The following is a 21,062-nucleotide window of genomic DNA, read 5'->3' on the forward strand; positions in this document are numbered from 1 at the left end:
CCGTCGTGCAGAACGAAGGTACCGACGGACAAAGTGCATGGATGATTTGAGGCTGGCTAGACGCATTCAAAAGAAAATGCGGCGGCACATGGATAAACTGGCTTGGCGGCGTTGGACATCTTTCTGCGAGTCGTTGGATCCGCGAAAGCCCCTATCACTGATATGGCGAACTGTCCGGGGTCTTAGCACAACCTTGGGTCAGTGACACCCGTTTATATCTCTGGCACTTCACCTGCAATGCAGAGAGATTGACGTCGCAGAATTCTTCTGTAGAAGAATTGCCGGTGATTCCAATTTCACGGTATCAGGAATGGAAACACTTGACAACCCACCGCCCTCAAGTGATCCCCGTATGGAATGCCAGTTTTCTATGGATGAACTAGAGGCGGAACTGGCACTGTGCAGACGTTCTTCAGCAACTGGACCTGATGGCATTACCTATCGTGCCCTTTGTAATCTTGGAGACGAAGCTTGGAAGGCACTCTTACGCCTATACAACGACTCCTGGCAGACTGGTACGGTTCCCCAAGCATGAAAGTCAAGTCGCCTCATTCCACTTCTAAAGGCTGGTAAATCTCCTTTGGATATTGCCTCATACCATCCTATCGCGCTTGCCAGTTGTGTGAGAAAAACAATGGAACGAATGAATCTAACACGAATGGAGTGGTATTTAGAGCACTACGAAATCTATCCAGTATCCATGACCGGATTCAGGCGCGGCCATTCGTCAATCGACAATGTTGTTGATCTCGTGACATATGTTCAACACCAGAAAGCCCGTAAGAGACTGTTCGCCGCCCTGTTTCTTGACGTTAAGGGGGCTTACGACAATGTCACCCATGACGCCAGCCTTAGTGCTCTGGAAACAGTAGGTCTTGGTGGCAAGATATATATGTGGGTGTACAGCTACTTACAGCTGAGATCATTTTACGTGATGACAACAAATGGCCTAACACCTGATTATAACAGCAGCCGAAGAGTTCTTCAGGGAGGAGTGCTAAGCCCTACACTTTTCAATCTAACTCTCATTGGACTAGTCGAGCAACTACCTAGCACTGTAGAACTTTCTGTCTACGCTGATGACATCTGCATTTGGACATCAGGTGTGACAAGGCCTCAGCTTCGCGCCCGCCTTCAGAAGGCTGCTACAATGACGTCATGCTACCTTCGTAAACAAGGCCTCGAGGTGTCCTGCGGAAAATGTGCAGTGGTAGCATTCACGCGGAAACCAATGTCTGCTTATAGCATATCAATTAATGAAGAATACATATCGTTCAGCAGAAGCCACAGGTTCTTGGGAGTCATAATAGACAGAAACCTGTCGTGTACTCCACACGTGAACTATGTGAGGAAGCGGCTGATCGCAACACGCCACATGTTCAAATTCCTTGCAGGAAAGAATTGGGGAGTGCCCATACCATCCATGCTACAACTCTACAGAGTGCTGTTTATCGGATTTTTACGGTACAGCTTACCTGAAATATCTAACACCGGCAAGACCAACTTGCGCGCAATTCAGAGCATTCAAGCACTTAAGATATGCCTTGGATTACCCCACTGTGCTTCAACGGCTGAAACTATTGCCATCGCTCAAGATCACTCGAAAAAGACGCATATTATTACCGAGACAATGCACATGCACCTCAGGCATTATGCCAGGACCCCTTCTCACCACCTGGTGAGCCTAGCTGCTGAAAGGCCCCGCACGACATACGGTGCTACTGCCTACAAGCATCGTTCATCGTTTACTGAGACGTACGCACCTGCATTAAAGCCTCTGCTTCCTCCTTGGAGCTTGAGCCGGCCGCGAGTTCACTTAATAATTCCAGGAACGAGGAAAAAATCAGACTTACAGTCACATGCCCTGAAACAACTGAGTCTATTCCTACTGGAACAAAACTACAGTAATCACGTGCACATTTACACGGATGGCTCGACTACGCCGTCTAGTTCAGGTGGAGCAGTGGTTATACCATCACAAGGGGTAACTCGGTGTTTTAAGACTTCACATGTGACAACGTCCACGACGGCAGAACTCGAGGCTCTGCGCAGTGCACTGAAACTCATCAATTCTGAAGACAGACCAGGTGATTGGGCTGTGTTTTCAGACTCTAAACCAGCGTTACAGTGCCTGCTATCAGCTCTCCGACGCGGATGCCACGACCAGTTGACCTACCAAACCGTGAAACTTCACCACCTTTTAATACAAAAAGGCCACAACATCGTCTGTCAGTGGTTACCTGGGCATTGTGGTATAGGCGGAAATGAGTCTGCAGATTATGCTGCTCGCACATCACATGAAGAAGCAAACAGCGTTCCGATTCCGTCAAGAGCGGACGCGGCGAGGCAGATTCGTCAACTGGCCCGCAGTCAACTCTGCCCTCCACCCAGCCTACATCGACGTGCAGCTTCGCTTCTCTATCGCCTTTGGCTGGGAGTTGCTTTAACGAAAGCTTATACCACGTTAATCGGAATTACTGACAGTGTGGCGTGCGATGTTTGCGGCACCGACAAAAATATCGAACACCTGCTGCGCCACAGTCCTCGATTTGCCTCAGACAGACAAGTACTTGCCAACGCAATGTGGCGACTGGATGATCGGCCTCTTACTGTGCAGGTGCTATTACAGCAACGTCCACATGCCTCGACAGCCCACAAGGCAGTGAAAGCCCTGCTGTGTTTCCTGAGAAAGACAGGCTTGTGTGAATGCCTCTGACATGCGGTGGAGTTCTACACGCTGCAGTGAAATTACTGTCAGTCTCTCTCTTTTTTATTTTCCCTCTCTTCCCTCTTTCTGATCTTTCTTGCCCCCTTCACTGATCTCCCAGTGTAGGGTAGCCAACCGGATGTCTTTCTAGTTAACCTGCCTGCTTTCTGCCTTTTGTTGCTTCTTCCTCCACATACCTCACCACCGATCGAGCCACCTGGACTGCTCCCGTCGCTGCCCCTCACTCTGCCGACCACCGCATGGGCTGCTCCTATCGCTGCAAATTTCTGGCGAACGCGTGATAACCGGCCGATCTGTTTTGTGTGCGGTGGCCCTGGCCATATTGCCCGATGCTGCCTTCGTCGCGTGCAAGAATACACAGACGCCTGTTCGCAGAATCGCTACATGGACCATCCCCCACCTCATTATCAAAGCTCGGACCCTCAATCAAGTACGCCTTCACGTGACAATCCGCAACCTATGTCTGGTCGCTCACCTCCATCCCTTCGCCTCTCCGTGTCACCGATACATCGTCAGCCAGCTCCTGAAAACGAGGGAAACTATCCGCCGCAGTTCTCGAGGCAAGAACTGCGCTGTCGGAATGCTTAAGTCCTCGAACATTGCCGTCGATTATTGTAGAGGTTTTTGTGAAAGACGTCTCATGCGTTTGCTTTAGTGGATACCGGAGCTGCAGTTTCCATTATGAACGCCAAACTTTGCCGCAAACTCCGAAAAGTGACCGCGCCTCTTGATATGATGTCCTTACGTACAGCAAATGGAGAATCTGTTCAGCCTATAGCCGCCTGCACTGCCCGACTGATCATCGCAATGGACCACTACATTGTTGAGTTTATCGTCCTTTCATCCTGCTAGCACGACGTCATACACTTATCGCGTAATCGCGCCGTTATCGATTGTGCCAGATCTGAACTTGATCTCTTGCCGTTTTACGACCAGCCCTCCAACCCGCCAACCACGTCCAGCAAGCCGCACACAAACTAGTAGTCAAGGAAGATACTGAAATTTCTCTGACAGCTGTTTTGCTCCCCGTGTTCTGCAACAGCATTCGTGATGAAGCTGCGTTCTTTGAACTATCCAGAGTGTTCTCAAGTCAAAAACCTCTTCTTTTGCCTTATTCGACCCCCTACATTTCTCAAGGAAACAGCACTTTTTGCCTCACCAATCTTCTTTCGTGTCCCATCTATCTGTTGAAAGGAAAATCTCTTGGGTGCCTTCACGCCATTGACCGGGGACAAGTTCTTACCATGCACTGACATTTATCTCGCAGTGACCCCGACGTCATTAGTGCTCTTAACACTTCAGGTGTATACCACCTTCTGAGCTATCCAATTCGTCGATCGCAGAGGGACTGTCGCCATCTGAACGTTTTCATCTTCTTGAGCTGCTGTACCAATTCCGCGAAACTTTTGACGTTGCTCAACTGCCCTTGGTTGAACATATACCATTCTTCACTTCATCGACACCAGATCCAACCCCCCTGTGCGACAATGACCACACCATGTCTCCGCCGCCAAACGTCAAGTTAGCTTGACGTTCGGTAATAATTATTAGCAAACAGGTTGATGATATGTTCAAACGCGACGTGATTCGACGTTCCCAAAGTCGGAGGATGCGTTTCTGGTGGGGACATAAAAATGCATCATACATGTCATATTTGCCACTTCTGGCGTTTCAGGCGGTCAATTCGACCATCAAGCCAGCAAGAAATCAAGCCAATCCTCGTAAAAAGCTTACATGGCCACCTGAGCCGTCTCGAAGGGCCGGTTCACAACGTACCATGCAAGAATGGTTCCACAGTCGCGACGTAACAGCGGTGTTTCCCATACATTGTATCCTATGGCAGCTATGCCGGGGCCGGCCGGAAATGATGCAACAACGATAGAAACACAGCACTGTAGTCTTTTTTTTCTAAACAGCCGTGGGCGATACATTTACGACGTACACCTCGACCAACTCCCCAAGATGGCTAAACTGGTTGACGGTGGAGGAAATGAGCGCGAACCGCCGCCAAAATAGCCAGCCAACGTTATGTTGCAGGTGTGTCAGTGTGCATTGCCTAAGGAAGGTTAAATGTTCAATATTAATAAGAGACAAAAGCGTAATGAACAGCCGTTATTGAGAGAAAGCCAATCAAACATGAACAACTGAAATCAGAGGTGGGAACTTTTATGATGATTCAAAGCGCCGCACCGCGCTACACGCATCTATTAAAGAGTGTTTCATTATCCCCATGGGGTGTGAAGTAGAAAATTTGCAGATCATGACTATTGGTCTGTAACGTATGCAAATGGCGTAGAACAAATGCATTGTTCTAACTTTTTATGTCTCGCTATCAACGCAAGAAAACAAAAAGATGTAATTAACCTTTATAAGGCTCCAAGGTTCAAAAAAGTGATATAAAAGAAAATAAGTGGCAAGTAAAAACATATTTGGTAGCTGACTGCCGAACCCGTAAAGCTAACGTACAGATGCGTGAGCGAAAGCTTTCATGATCCCGTCACTCGAAACAGCATGCTCTTGAGAAGAAAGATGAGGGCAGTGGTGAGTGAGGTGTTGTTGGCCGCTGAAAAAATTAACGAAACGTTTCTTTCTTCCATAGCACCTGGCTTTGTTTTCCGCGTACCATGAGATTGCGTTATCAGCAGTACACGGAAGAGCTCAATCAAACTTTGATCCAGACACTCAAACTTGCAGCAAAGTATGTTCTGTTGTTCGAGATAATACATGTTTCTTCTGTGTAGTGTATTTTGCTTCCTCTTGGCAGCTGAACAGAAATACACTTTATGGCGTGTCGTCGTAGTGTATTTTTCGAAAAAGAAGAAAAAGTAAAACGCTAGGCTGTGAGCACTGGCTGGTTTGAGTTCCCTAAAGTCTCAGCATTCGACTTAACAAGTATAGTTAGTAAACAAATTGTTGAAAAGCTCATAATATTGTTAACATTGCCCGATTATATCTGCTTTAGTCATTCGCCTTAATTCATTATGAAATAATAGTGCTAATGATCTCCTGCATCCATGTTGAACCATCTAATGTTGCTACATATATCGCAAGTAACTTGTGCCAAAGATGTACCTTGTATCTTAAGATACACCATACATCGCACGCACGATGTGTCAGAAATACAAATACTGATGCAGCGTATGCCGGAGGTATCATGATGCAGATATCAGAGACGCAATCAGGATATATTGTATCCAAGATACATATGTATCTTCGATACTCCCCAGGCATGGTCTTGTTCATGTATGTTGCTGTTCTCATTATTTCTTACCTAAGTATAGTGTCTATGACTTTGTAACGCTTGGCCACGGGTCACAAAAAACGACACCTTTTCCTTTTGACCCGTGTTAAAAAGCGAGCTCACTGGCACAGCAAGAGCCACCACAATAAAGACAAACTGCGCCAAATTGGGCGCTTTCTCAGGTGCACTGTTTTCCAAGCGGTGCAGGGAAAAAAAACTACAGACGCAAGGAAGTGCAGACGGTTGCAGAATCCGCTGATACAACGGCAGCAAAAGAACGGAACGCGATACACGTCGTGGTGGCCGCATTCGCGGTAGTGTCTTATTTGCATCACGGCTCTAGCCGCACGTCCCAAATGATTGCGAACTAAAGCAATTAGAGAAGCGAACATAGCAAACAAGTGCCAGCCTGATTCAATAAACACCATTCTTGCCGGTTGTTAGCGCATCGTCAGACATTTATTATTATCTTTTTTCTTGAATAGTTAGGGAACGGGAGAAAAAAAAAATCAAGCTGGCAAGGGTATACTCCTTCGCAAGTGCGGAAAATAAAATATACAAAACCAAGCCATTTCTATTTCTTCTTTTTAGCGAAATAAACGTAGGTAACGTGAAGTACCAGATATTACGAAAATTATCGCCATTTTGAAAACAATAAAAAAGATTTTACTTATGCGCGTACGTAAACTTAATGATGGCAATTTTTGAAACAGTCTTTAAGTTTTCTCTGAAGCTGGGAAAACCAGTTTTCTCACGTGACGAGCTCTAAGACTCGTGTAAGTTCTACGTTGCAATACGCTGAAGAAATCTAAGCAAAAATAAAAAAAAACTGTGCTCGGTTCTGCTGCACAGATGAACACGGATTCAAATCAACGGTATACGGCCCAATATCCTGTCCCGTCTAACACATTTGCTAGAGCACCTGTGCACCTTTAGGTGCAAGTTAAATGATCTTAGGGAGCCAAAAATAATTCCTTCATAATTCACATCAACATCCCTCGTAAATATACGACTATTATGGCGCGTAAAATCTCGGGATTTCATTTCACCACATCACTGTTTCTATGCTAGCGCTCACCCTTTTGAACTTGTGCGGGCGTTGTGCCTCACAGCACACATAGGCATATTTTTCTGACAAAGATAGTGGCCACACTAAACACGAAAACGTCTTCTGTAATACTAATTGTTTGGGTTTAACGTCCCAAAACCACGATATAATTAAGCCAGACGCTTAACAAAAACACCTTCAATAACTTTGCGTAATATTAACAGCTTATGAGTTTTAATGGGCAAGAAACATGACGCGATTATGAGGCATAATGTAGGGGAGACGTCGTATGAACGTGATAGCGTTAATTTAGTACCTGGGGTTTAAGGCAACAGCCATATACCCGACATGTATTTTAGTCGAAGTTTGTGTACCTTTTTCTCGATCACCATAAAACCAATAGTAAATATTTTGCTATCGTTGCGATAATAAGCCCTTCTTCTTCTCGCTGTAGCAGATTTAACACTGAAAATTGTAATGCCGATTTTGTGTAATTTGTTTTACTTCAGGTACCTAATTATCACTCGATAATAGCTATTAAATGTCGTTTTCCAGAAGTGCACTTCCTCACACAACGAAATTTCTGGTTCAGCGTATTTCCTACTACATTATTTAAATACTGACCAAAATTTATGATTCTGGATATTGTGGTTATGAGAAAAAGAAACATAAGTAAAAAAAAGCATGCTTTGAGATATTCGCATTGAAAGTTGAAAATCTTTATTATTTCTAAAGGGCAACAAGATAACAGCAAATTGACGAACCCGTTAATTAGGCCCCAACCAGATACTCATCACCAATATTATTTTTTTTCTTTTTGTGTTGAAATGCCTTGCTTGGCGAGCCTCATTTATCGCCTGCTACGCAGCCGTGTCAGCACAGTACTGTCGAAGGTGCGTAAGCCCTCCGCTGTAAAGTGCCCTATAGTGAAATTCCAAAATAGTTCAGCACATTTACACGTGCTCTAGTGCCATTATTAAAAGGGAACACAGCATCAAGCGTGTATATTTACAGTGTTTGGTGCTCGAGGAAAACGTTTCTTTGGAGCGTGCTCCCACATGACAACTACAACGATTCGTTATGGTTTTGAGTTTTCCCATGGAGGCATTTAGCAAGTAATTCTGAATTAGCTATGGTTCCAGATAATTTGGCTTAACAGCCTCGGTAACAGATGCTTGAAGGTGTTCTTAATGAACAAATGGTTCACCATTCAAGTGAGCTTTGTTGAATTTACACCAAGTTTCGGCGTCCTTCGAGCAAAGACCGTGAAATAGATTGGTATACTTTGATGCCACGTGAAAATATGTGGGCTGGACAGCTTTTCGCATTCACTCCTAGCTGGCTCTAATTCGTTCAATGGCGCAACATCAATAGTTTTGGTGCTTGCCAATAATGACACCACTAAGAGTACTCCGCTTATACAGGTTTTCCAACTGAAAGCTTCATTCCTCTGCGCTTTTTTTCGTTCTCGTAGTTCTCGGCCCATTCTTTTCTGAATATGCCTAAAGCGCTCCAGCTTGCCAACTGTCATTTCTTCATATAATCATGATGCTTGAAGTGCAAGGAATTCCTTGATACGTAAGACAAGGGGCCACCGCACAAGTTTTGAAATATGTAATTTTTAGACAAATGAAATTGAACTAAGGCGAACATACGACTGATTCTGGTTTGAAAAAGGCTGTAGCTTTCAAATAAAGCAAAAATAAAAAATCATGCTTTTCAATATTTTTGCGTAGCCTGCCAATGAGAGAAAATTCGAGGGAAATGCAATGACGATATGAGCCGGAAGGTGTTTGCCCTTTGACTTCCATTGCAGCACACTTTAGGCCTGCGCCGAAAAGCGAGGATCGAAAGAAGGCTAGCGATGGGGAAGGCGAGAGAGAGAGAGAGAGTGTGTGTGTGTGTGTGTGTGTGTGCGTGTGTGTGTGCGTGTGTGTGTGCGTGCGTGCGTTCGTGCGTACGTGCGTGAGGATATCATCATCGCGTTCGACTATTTAAGACAAAGGTTAAGGGCCCCTCCACATTATTTTTGATTTCGACCGCCTGAGATTTTGTAACGTGCACTTATAAATCTAAACAGCGCCGCCGCGGTAGTCTAGTGGCTAAGGTACTCGGCTGCTGACCCGCAGGTCGCGGATTCGAATCCCTGCTGCGGCGGCTGCATTTCCGGTGGAGGCAGAAATGTTGTAGGCCCACGTGCTCAAATTCGTGTGCACTTTGAAGAACCCCAGGTGGTCGAAATTTCCGGATCCCTCCACTACAGCGTCTCCCATAATCATATGGTGGTTTTAGGACGTTGACCTCACACATCAATCAGTTATAAATCTAAGGACGAGGGTGTTTTTTTTTTCATTTCACCTCCACCAAAATGCGGTCACCATAGCCGGGAATAGAGCCCACTTTGTCGAGCTTAGCAGCTCGACATGTTTCCTGCTAAGCTAAAATGGCAGAGGATTACTTCTTTTATTCTGTCATAATTATAGAATATCTTTATAACTGAAACATTAAGATGTGTGAAGAGAACCTAAGTTTGATTTTTTTTTTTCGTATATATTCCTTCATCGCATTGGTCGCTCACTGCGCTAACAATGTATCCAAGGCTTTGCATTTCGACACCATGTCAATCGTAACAATCACGATGCAGCCCGCAAGGCAAAGAAACGCAGAAATAATTCGTTACATATAATCGCTAATAGACAGCAAAGTGCTCAGCTGCAATCAGTGCCACCAAGCTTTCAAACGATATGTCTCGCAGAGTAACATGCGACTCAGTATGATCTTCACGCCGTGATGACGTCCGCGTTCCCAAATGCGAAATTAGTGAATCGTGAAATTAATAATATATTTAAACAGCATACCTTCATCAGATCAGGTGGAACAAGACCGCCTTAGCATTTAACATAAACACACAGGCAATGACCTTGATGGCAAAATCGGTAATTAAAGAAGTTTTTTTATATATTCAGTTCGCACGGGACGGCTAAGCGGTCGCGAAAAGTACGTAGGCCAAGGTGCCTGTAAACTGCCTCTGCAAGCAGATTTTGCGGGGCGAAAAATGGCGCGCACAACACACACGAATCCGTCTATATTTGCGTAAACAAACCTTATACGAACACAAAGAAGGGATGCGCTCAATAAGCATTATTCACACCTCTTCTTCGTTCTTTGTTGTCCCGCCGTCGGTGTTGCTTACTGCCATGCAAGCCACTTCATCAAGCTAAGGCTCTGACCCTTTTTGATAGCATAGCGCTTTCACTAAAATGTCAGCTTCGAAGCCCCTGTACAGTTCGCCATGCGCTCACATGCGCATGAAAAAGAAATGAGGGCTTTTAGTGTTATTTGTAGTTTTATTCTAGGAATCGGCGTTCGAAGAGCGTGACCTTCAGCGCTCGCTTTTCCTATACGACCAGTGCTGTACGACTTAATTATTACTGCGGGCCCCCCCGCTCTGTCCCATTCACTTTGGGCACTTGTATGGCCTGTGCGTTTCCCCAGTTCCGCGTATGCTGCCCTCGGTAAGGAAGATTAGATTGATTAGATGTACTAATTAAAAGGTATTAGGCATGTCCAAACTGTACGGTTAACCTGAACGGCGTCTAATTCAGTTTTGATCACTCGATTATCTCCACTCAGTAAGCGCGCGGCAAGCGACAATATTTCGCATTATCGCCTCCCGCCCCCGTTTACCACGCGTCGTCAAGAAAAAAAAAAAAAACAGGCTTGGCTAGACAAATTGAGCTGGTTAGTTTGGCGCCAGTCATCCGTGAAGATGGTGGTTCCGAGGATAATTGGGCAGTGATCTGATACTACACGATAAAGCACGATAGTTGTGTGCATGTGGGATCGTCAGGGCAGGGGAGAATGCGTACAGCCGCCGTTTCATTACTGCACGCATTCGCGCATGCTCTTGCTCTCTGATCTATCGAATGCAGGTCACTATTTTTGCACCAAACTTTGAGTTTAAATATAATTAGCGCAGATTTATTGGTCAAGCTCTGTTATTATGAGCAGCAGTCACCGAATTTCGGGAGTGCCAGGGCTGTTCCAAAATTAGTGAGCGGGAAAAAAAAAAGTCCAGTTTTAATTCGTGCCTTTCGGACCTATATAGTGACTGATCCGACGCGTCATTTGCGAGTTTGCCTACAGAACCATTCACTGGTTTGTGATTTAATAAGAATACCTGGAATATTGCGTCCCAAAACTATGATATCATTACGAGGGAAGCCATCGTAGAGGGCCACGAAAATTTCGAGCATGTGGTATTCTTTAACGTGCACTGGCACACGGGCCTCTACCATTTCGCTTTCACCGAAGTTTGATCACCGTGGTCACGATGGAACCCACAACTTTCAGGTCAGCAGCTGAGCACCGTAACCGTTCATGAATTGGAGCAAGCTCGAGCTTGAATCCAAAATAGGAAAAAAAAAGCAAATGCAGAACTCCTAGAGTGAGAACGCTTACAAAAATATGTTTGACCTTCCTGTCACCCACGAGTCACCTATTAGTCACCGTAGTTACCTTCCTGAAGACGACCTTTCTGTAGACCTCGTTTGCAGATTTTCTGCAGACGCCGAGCAGACTGCAAGCAGACTTTTCTGATAATGTGAATCCACAGTGCGTGCACGTATACGTTTGTAACATATATGTATGTATCTACACATTTTGGAAGGTGGTACATTTTATAATAATGATTTATTAGGTTTCACGTTTCAGTCACCTAGCAGACACCCACCCTTCACCCCCGTATAGACCTCGTCTGCAAATTTTCTGCAGATGCCGAGTAGAGGGCAAGCAGACTTGTCTGTTAATCTGGCCTCTGAGCGCGTGTGTGGATGCATATAGTATATAAGTATATATCTGTATATTCTGAGTCATGACACAATGAATAACATTAACTAAATGGACTTCACCTTTCAGTCACTTATCAGTCTCCCACCAGTCATACCCCTACAGACCTGGCTAGCAGATTTTCTGCAGACGCCGAGCAGACTTGTCTGTTTATGGGGGCCATGTATGTGCTTGTGTGGATGTATATATTACATACGTATATATCTATACATTATGGGTCATGGCACAATTGATAATATTAAAAAATTAACTTCACCTTTCTGTCACCAACCAGTCACCCACCAGTCACCCCCGTACAGACCTAGTCGGCATAATTTCTGCAGTTGCCGAGCAGACGGCAAGCAGACTTGTCTTTTAATGAGGGGCCCTGCGAGTGCGTGCGTGGATATATATATATATATATATATATATATATATATATATATATATATATATATATATATATATATATATTATGGGTCATGACATATTCTATAACAATAACTAAAGGGGCTCCACCTTTCAGTCACCCACCAGTCACCCTAGTCTGCAGATTGTCTGCATCCCCAAGCAACAGCATGTCAGCTGGTAATTAAATGTCACTAATTAAAAGAGCGTTGCACATTTCACCTATGTGGATTAAAAGCTCAGTGTATGTTTGTTACCTCATGGCCATCATGATTCGACGCGTATTCTGTGTACGTATAAATGTGAAATTTTGAAGCATAGGAATTTTCCTACCGGCACTCAATGGCTGGTCAAAATACCATGGCTATATATACCGGGGGACCGGTGTTAGGTTGTAAAGTGTGAGCAGTTACGTGCTTGGTATTTACTTTGCTGCTATTGCGTTTATGTCTTGAGCGCGTGTTTGGTGGGTGAATGGGTGGTATTATACCCTTCGGTGTTGCATGTTTCTTGAATGTTTGTGATAACGCGAATGGTAGCTATTAATTGCTTTTTGTTCACCGCCACAAAACATTGGCAGAAATGCTGCAGAATTTCTGTACACTTTCTGCAGACGTTCCGCAGATATTCTACAGGCATGCTGCATGCTGTGCGGCTACAAATGCTCTAAAGGCTTTCTGCAGAACGGGTGTACCAATTGCCTACTCGGAGGTGACAGCGGGTGACAGAGAGTTTGTCACTTGTCTTCACATAGCCGTTATTGCGGGTGACTAAAGGTCTGTAGAATTTCTGCAGATAGGATGCAAGTTTTTTTTTTTTTTGTAAGGGAAAATCATGTGCATATCAACAGCTGTGTAGTTTTGCACCACCCCACGACACGTTATTTCGTATTAGTGATATAAGACACTAGCGCAAGCTTTCCTCAAGGGTACCTCGTGAACTTTTCCTTGCGAGGTGCGCCTGCAGTGACTATCGAAAATTCAGGCCGAGCGAGGCCCATAGACAATGCGCATGGGGGCGAATGAACTGGCTTGCATGAACAGCGGGTGTTATTTCGCACGGACAGCAGCGTAAGAAACACGCACATCAAAATTCCCCCCCCCCCCCCGTCCAACTTCTGTTTTTTTTGGGGGGGGGGGGGTGTTCATGGCTGGAACTTAGCTCTATGATTGCCTAATTATCGCTTTAGTTATTGGTTCTTTTTTTATGAAATTCTGGTATAGTGCAGTACGCTGCAATGCTGCCTTTTTCTCTGCATCTTTGTGTTTCACTACTTGCGTTTGTGTAATAGATCAAATGAGATCTAAAATGAGCACAGCATACCAACACGCCGAAAACTATAGCTGTCGACAACTAGCTGCCTTCACGCAACTAGCATCGCTTGACGGAAGCTCGGCTTTTCTTGCAGCAGAATAATTCACGAAAGCCATCTCCCTGCCTCTTGCTTTCTCTCTGCAGACTCCTGCGACAGTTACTGAAGTCTTATATAAAGAAACAAATATTCGAAAACTTTGGATGACAAATACTTGGATGTATGAATCTAATAGTAAGAAAATTTCTAACATTCAAAACTATTTAAAAAAGTATACGTACAATGTGAATTTCGCATGGGGGCGAATGAACTGGCTTGCATGAACAGCGGGTGTTATTTCGCACGGACAGCAGCGTAAGAAACACGCACATCAAAATTCCCCCCCCCCCGTCCAACTTCTGTTTTTTTTTGGGGGGGGGGGGGTGTTCATGGCTGGAACTTAGCTCTATGATTGCCTAATTATCGCTTTAGTTATTGGTTCTTTTTTTATGAAATTCTGGTATAGTGCAGTACGCTGCAATGCTGCCTTTTTCTCTGCATCTTTGTGTTTCACTACTTGCGTTTGTGTAATAGATCAAATGAGATCTAAAATGAGCACAGCATACCAACACGCCGAAAACTATAGCTGTCGACAACTAGCTGCCTTCACGCAACTAGCATCGCTTGACGGAAGCTCGGCTTTTCTTGCAGCAGAATAATTCACGAAAGCCATCTCCCTGCCTCTTGCTTTCTCTCTGCAGACTCCTGCGACAGTTACTGAAGTCTTATATAAAGAAACAAATATTCGAAAACTTTGGATGACAAATACTTGGATGTATGAATCTAATAGTAAGAAAATTTCTAACATTCAAAACTATTTAAAAAAGTATACGTACAATGTGAATTTTTCGTACAGAAAGAAAACTTTCAGCGCATATGTTCTTCATATCTTTTTTCGCGCGCCTATATACAAACACGTAGAAACCCGTCACAATGCAATATGCTGCATAGACCGACAGATATGGCAAAACACACAGGCAATTTCGCCACTAAGTACGCGACAGTGACCATCTGACTCAAATCTAAATGTGCGCATGATTTCATTTTTACCTGTATTGCAGCCGAGACAATAATTACGCCTGCTGGATATTTGGTCCGCTGCAAGGCTCCGGTTCCCAACAAAACTCAATTCGGCGCCGCCCACAAGCACTTTTACAGCGCTTTTGCAACGTAAGATGACAGATACGCGGCAGAGTTTCCTTGCGCTCAAATTTAATAAAGGTTATGAAGAAAGAAAGTGCTGCAGCTTTCGTGTCAAATTCAGAGAAAATGCAATTTCGCGTGTTTAAATGAACGAGAAACTGCTGAAATTTTGTCATTTGCGTGCACCATATGGAGGGCTGAGTTGAGGGCGCTAAAGTTTTTGTTGTGACTCTGAATGGAGAAGAGCAGGAGACTTGTAAAAAAATAAGGAAGACCAGAAAGGAAAAAAAAGCATATAATTATGAAAGTACGCTGTCATATGTGAGCCAGTGGGTTCTTCCTGGAACTGCAGTTATGAAGTGAAGATGAGCGGAGAAACAAACGTGCGTTACTTTTATGACGCGCGTGAGCCCGAATTTAGCTTTTAGGCACCAGCGGACGCGAGAAGCGATGGATAAATGTTTTAGGAAATGACGATGATGAGAAAAAGAAGGATTAAACCTAAAACCCCTATTGATTGCTTGCAGTTTGTTTTCTTAGTTAATTAGCTAGCTTGATCGTAACATACTGATATTACTCGAAAAACATCGAGTGCAAGGCGAAGTCTCTCGGTGGAGACAATATGTACGAACTTATTCTTGCCCTAATTCACGATGACGCCAAAGCCTGTGAGAACGCCTATATGCGCCGTGCTACACATTCAAGGGAAATGTCCCCGTTTCTTTTTTTTCGTCTACCTTATGCGCCACTGGTAATACGGGTAAACTGGTATCGGGTAGAGAAAGACATTTCATACTACACAGTCTAGAACAAGCATGCGTCATTTCATACTACAGTCTATAGAATGAGCATGCGTGTGTCGTATAGAGGGCGGATACAGCTATAGCTACAGGAAGGAGGCGTGTCTCTACGGTGGTGGTAGTGCGTGGTTGGAAGAAGAAGGTGCCTAATTTGTGCAGCCTGGTAGGGAACACGGCGCTGCGCCTTGCCTCTACGGTGGACGATTTGGCCGGCGGCAGCCAAGCCGGCAACTCGAGTGGGAAGGCGGAGCGCTCTGTTCGCCGTGCGAAACAACTGCTCTACGACTTACAGAATCATGTTATCCTTTCCGCGCTTGCCGCGTCCATCGCCAGGCGGCGAAGCGGGCAGCTCCACTGTCAGAGACTGTGCTGTCAACTGCAATCATGCTTTCGGTTATTACCTGCGTAGAGAGAAGAAAAAGAAGAGGTGCCCGTTGGTTCTCTTCAACCACGTGCTGGTGCCGTCCTGAGCGCCATCTATGGTGCCTTTCATTTAAAAGCGGAGCGTTTCCTATAGTCACACGTTGTCACGCTTCGGCGTCGGCGGTGGCTCCATGCACATGATCGAGTCGCATGCCGCATGTTCGCGTCTCGTGCCGGCTCAGGAATACACCCGCAAAACTGTCACTACCCTCCCCCTCTCGCACCTCGCAAGGCCGACGCAGGCAGCACCGGCTAGTAAAAAAATAAAAAATAAAACAACTGCTCGCGCTGCGCAACCGTTGACCTGCCACACCGTATATGTAGGCACTGGATCGTTCGTTCGGAATTCAGTCAAGGGCGTCTTCACTTGGCTTTCGCTTAACGTTGAAGGGAACGCTTCTTCTTCATTCAACAAAGAGGAAAAATAAAGACGAAATAACAATTAAGCATTCCCAAAAATTACGCAACATTCACGCGATACCCCTACCACTCTGCGACGCATTTACTCGAGTTTCCCCCGCCTTTCCCGTTGGTGGGACACGTTAACTAGCGTACTAACTATTTATCCGAGGCTCCAATGGCGCGGTAAGACTATGACCAAAAGATCAGAAAACAAATAGTGCGCAATCGTCGCACGCGCATTTTTTTGTTTATTGGGCGTTTTCTTGAAGTCAATACTGTTTTTATAAGGTGTCGCTGCAGTACGCGGCTTGCTGCGGAATACGTCAGAGGCGATAGCTGAACGCAACTATAACTGGCACTCGCGTGTAAGAAAAACAAAAACATGTACCCCTTTTCCGAAAGCTCGTGAAAAACTCTGCAGTTAGAGGCAAAGTGAAAGGCGGCATTTGATTATTCTACGGGCTAACACTCGCTCTATAGCAGCCCCCAGATGATATAGGCAAGCCTTTACGCCTTTGATGGAAGTGTATGTATGTATGTATGTATGTATGTATGTATGTATGTATGTATGTATGTATGTATGTATGTATGTATGTATGTATGTATGTATGTATGTATGTATGTATGTATGTATGTATGTATGTATGTATGTATGTATGTATGTATGTATGTATGTATGTATGTATGTATGTGTGTGTGTATGTATGTATGTATGTATGTATGTATGTATGTATGTATGTATGTATGTATGTGTATGTATGTATGTATGTATGTATGTATGTGTGTATGTATGTATGTATGTATGTATGTATGTATGTATGTATGTATGTATGTATGTATGTATGTATGTATGTATGTATATTGCGTGCCACGATTTTGGACCCGTTACTCTACCCTTTTCGTCTACGTCAACAGACAATAGGCTAGGCCACCTGTTTCGACAAGACGTATTGCACATGAGCTGCTGCCTTTTTTTTTGCGTGCGTTTTTATTTATGTTTCATACGAAGCCACTTGTCAGTGTTAAGGGAAGAAAACTCTCCCGATGAATGCAGCTCCGTCAAGAAAGTCACCAGCCAATTTCTCAGTGCTGCCACTAACATTCTTAATCTGAAAACATTTTATGCCGGGCCTTCACCGCCACGACTTCAGTGACGTAATTGGTTCACAGAAATGACGTCAGAAATATACACAATGAGATGACAAAGAAAAAAGTTCTGTGAACGGTTCAGAACTTTTTTCGGGTAGGTGGCGACCTTACGCGAAGCATCGGCCTCGCTCATAGCATCCATCCATACCAAAAATAGCTTTGCGACGCGCGCCATGCTTCGCTTAGCACGTTCTCTGCTTACGCTCGCACCGAGAAAAATTGTTGGCTACTGGTAGAGGACTACAGGACGGGTATGACGCGCGTTGCGTTTCCCTCTAGTCGAGCCGTGGTGTTCAGTAACTTTCAAGATACCACTGAATGGTGACGCTAGCCCAAGTTCTGCGTCCAGAGATGCTCACCTGGCTGTCACGTCGATTTCTCTGTCACTGTTAACTACTACAGCTACTAGACCGGTTTGATCATGGAATTCAGCCATCGAAATGGAGATGTACTACCAACCCTCAACGTGGGTGTATGCTTGTAAAACGTGCTGTGGCCTCTAAACACCAATAGACATTGCGCAAGTTTTCGCGTACGGTGAACACGCAACTGTTTCTCGTCTCACTTTCGTGTTATTCCCATGCCGGAAGGATAGCCCCGCCGCGGTGGTATAGTGGCTAAGGTACTCGTCCGCTGATCTGCAGGTCGTGGGATCGGATCCCGGCTGCGGCAGCTGCATTTTCAATGGAAGCAAAGCTGCCGAGGGCCGGTGTGCTCTGATTTGGGTTCACGTTAAAGAGCCCAGGTGGTTGAAATTTTCGGAGCCCTCAACTACGGCGTCTCTCGTAATCATATGCTGGTTTTGGGACGATTAACCCTACATATCAATCAATCAATGGTGGGAGAATACCTTTTTCCTCTGCATACGTAATTAATTGATAGTGCCTAGAATTCAGTTCTCGATTGCCCCGTGGATATGTTTTATAGCTGGCTTTAAATTCGACTGTCATCGGTTTTCATCTTTTCTAACTGGTTGTTTTTTCGATAATTTTTCTCAAAGCAATGTCACTATCTGTGTGCGTGTGTGTGAGTCTGTGTGCGTGCGCGTGCGTGTGTGCATGTGTGTGTGTGTGGGGGGGGGGGCGGGAGAGGGTTACGCGCGCGGTTTCACTTACTGAAGCAAGCAGCATTGTTCTACATTACGTGCTTCACCACATGAGTTGTGATTAGCTTGTGAATAAGTAGTGGGACGAGTTGAGAAGCGTAAGCCTATTTGCGACCACAGAGGCACGGCCGCTCGATCTGCCCCCTTTGGTGCGGCCTGTCGAGACGTTTCCCGAAGAGCACGCGGGAAAGCAACAGTTGACTGACTAGCCACGGGGGGAGGAAAAAGCGCTGCGTATCGGCGAAGTATAAGCCCAAAGTCTCATGTAGGCTTGTACCCACCCAGGTATACGTGTGGGTACAGGCCTACATGAGGCTTTGGGTTTCAGGGACAAACATAGAAAGCTTAAAATTTAAGTCTTCGATAGAAGGAAGTAAGAGACGGTAAGAGTATTGGCGGCAGAAAAGTAGAGATAAGGGACAGAAATAGAGAGAAAATGAGGTCACTCTGCCTCAAGAGTCAAAGATTGAACATAAATTTATTTTTTTTGTTATAATAAGATCAATTTAATTGAAGTAGATAAGACATTAGGTCAACATAAAAATAATTTTTTTTCTTTTACTTTTTCTTGTGAGCCTCGTGGCACACATGTCACCGCCCCGTTATAAAGGGGACGCTCATAGCATCCACCCATCAATCCATCCTACTCGCACTTGAACGTGCTTGCACCACGTCCCACGAAGGTGTAATCTCGCTCATCCTCTTTATTTTGTGACCAGTCGTATCCTGCCGTCCTTCGCTCTGCATGCGATGCCATTTGTTCTTTCAGACTGCCGTTATCAAAAAGATACACTGAATCCATTCCTGCCCAACTGGTTAGAGCTCTTAGCGGCTGGCTAGAAAACGCGCTAAGACATTTTTGAAAACCAGCTGTTCCACAAAACCCTCAGTTTGTGACATCTTGCAACATTTCAGCAATAAATTATGCATATGTAAGACTATTTAGGAAGAATCGTTACTGATAACTGTCTGATTCACATAAATATGTCGTGGAAATAAATAAGCCCCTACGCACAAATAAGTGCGCTCAGTATACGTTTATAAAAATAATCATTACTGATCATAGATTCACATTATAAGCAGATATATGTCACGGAAATAAATACGTCACAACGCGCTAATAAACACGCGCAGTACAACTTGTAAATAAATAGACAAAAACCTCGGCTATTTAGTTGACTCTGAATTTGGAGCCACTAGGTTTTGATTATTCCCAATAACATTATCGGTGCCATGTTGAGTCGTCGTATGAACGACATCAAGACGAGGATCTTGAGCTTACTTAATGCTTCAATCAGACAGCCACACTTCCCGCGTAAGCATGCATGGAAAACCATCTACCTCCAAAAATCAATTATTGGTCAAGTTAGTAGTGCATTACTGGTTTTTGCATATTACCGCAAGCATATCAGACACTTCTTCACTTCATGCACAACAACGGTCTAACAGCTCACATTTAATGAGCGTGTGGAGTTTTTCTTTCTTTAGAGAAATGGAGAAAAAATGTACTTTCTTGCTCCCGCACTTTTTTTTCGCCAGTACGCCCATGTCACTAAAATCCCTAGATATCTACATATGTAGCCCACTACCTTTTGGTATTCAGAGGCAAATTTGTATTTGACTGAACTTGAATTAGCTCGTAACATTTTCTAAATCACCGCGAATTCACGGTATAGATACCATAAAAACATTCGTTCTTAATAATATAATAAAAATATATGGGGTTTAACGCCCAAAAACAACGATATGATTATTAGGGACGCCGTAGTGGAGGGCTCCAGAAATTTCGACCATCTGGTGTTCCTTAGCGTGCACTGAAATCGCGCCGTTCACAAGCCTCTACCATTTCGCCTCCATTGGAAAGCGACTGCAACGGCCGGAATCGAACCCGCGACCAGCAGCCGAGCCCTGTTCCACCGAAGCGGACCGTTAATAACAACAGTAATATATGAGGTTTAAGGTACTGAAACCACGACATGATTATGAGAGACGCCGAAGTGGAGGCCTTGAGATATTTTCAACCATCTGGAGCATAATACACGCGCTTTAACCCCCTCTGCCGGGATCGTCTTCTTTCCTGCGTTCGTCGTATTTCTTGTACGAATATGTGTCACACAGTCATCGGCCACTAATTCAGTTAAAGTGATGCCACCTGTTCACGAGAGCACGACAAAGCACTGATCAGAAACATGGGATAACACCGGCGCAGATAGCCCACTGCAGCTAAAGGGAGAGCTTTTGGACTCGCTCGCTGAATTTCGTGCCGACCGGTTGTGCCCCCGCAATATCCGACGACAGCGCAGCTCTGGCGGACTGTGCTCCCCCTACGCCATCTCCTGCCGCCGACATGAACTCTCGCTGAGTCCGTCCTTGGACTCCTGAGACCGTTTCCATATTTCCTTTCTTCTCTTTACTTCCGTCGCTCGCTGTCCCTGCG

The 21,062-nt window shown here is 44.8% G+C and overlaps 1 protein-coding gene across 2 annotated transcripts in view; it reads right to left on the reverse strand.

The window, feature by feature from the left end:
- Positions 1-21,062, reverse strand: part of LOC119176391 (uncharacterized) — a 68,074-nt gene that overhangs the window by 23,237 nt on the left and 23,775 nt on the right. The window contains exon 2 of one of the 2 annotated variants that reach the window (XM_075877579.1): positions 15,837-15,947. The exons of the other annotated variant lie outside the window; for it this stretch is intronic. Coding sequence (XP_075733694.1) covers positions 15,837-15,844 — 8 coding nt within the window. The 5' untranslated portion in view covers positions 15,845-15,947. The remainder of the gene's footprint in view (positions 1-15,836; positions 15,948-21,062) is intronic. 2 annotated transcript variants of the gene reach the window in all.

Source organism: Rhipicephalus microplus, chromosome X, assembly GCF_043290135.1.
Source record: "Rhipicephalus microplus isolate Deutch F79 chromosome X, USDA_Rmic, whole genome shotgun sequence".
NCBI lineage: Eukaryota > Metazoa > Arthropoda > Arachnida > Ixodida > Ixodidae > Rhipicephalus > Rhipicephalus microplus.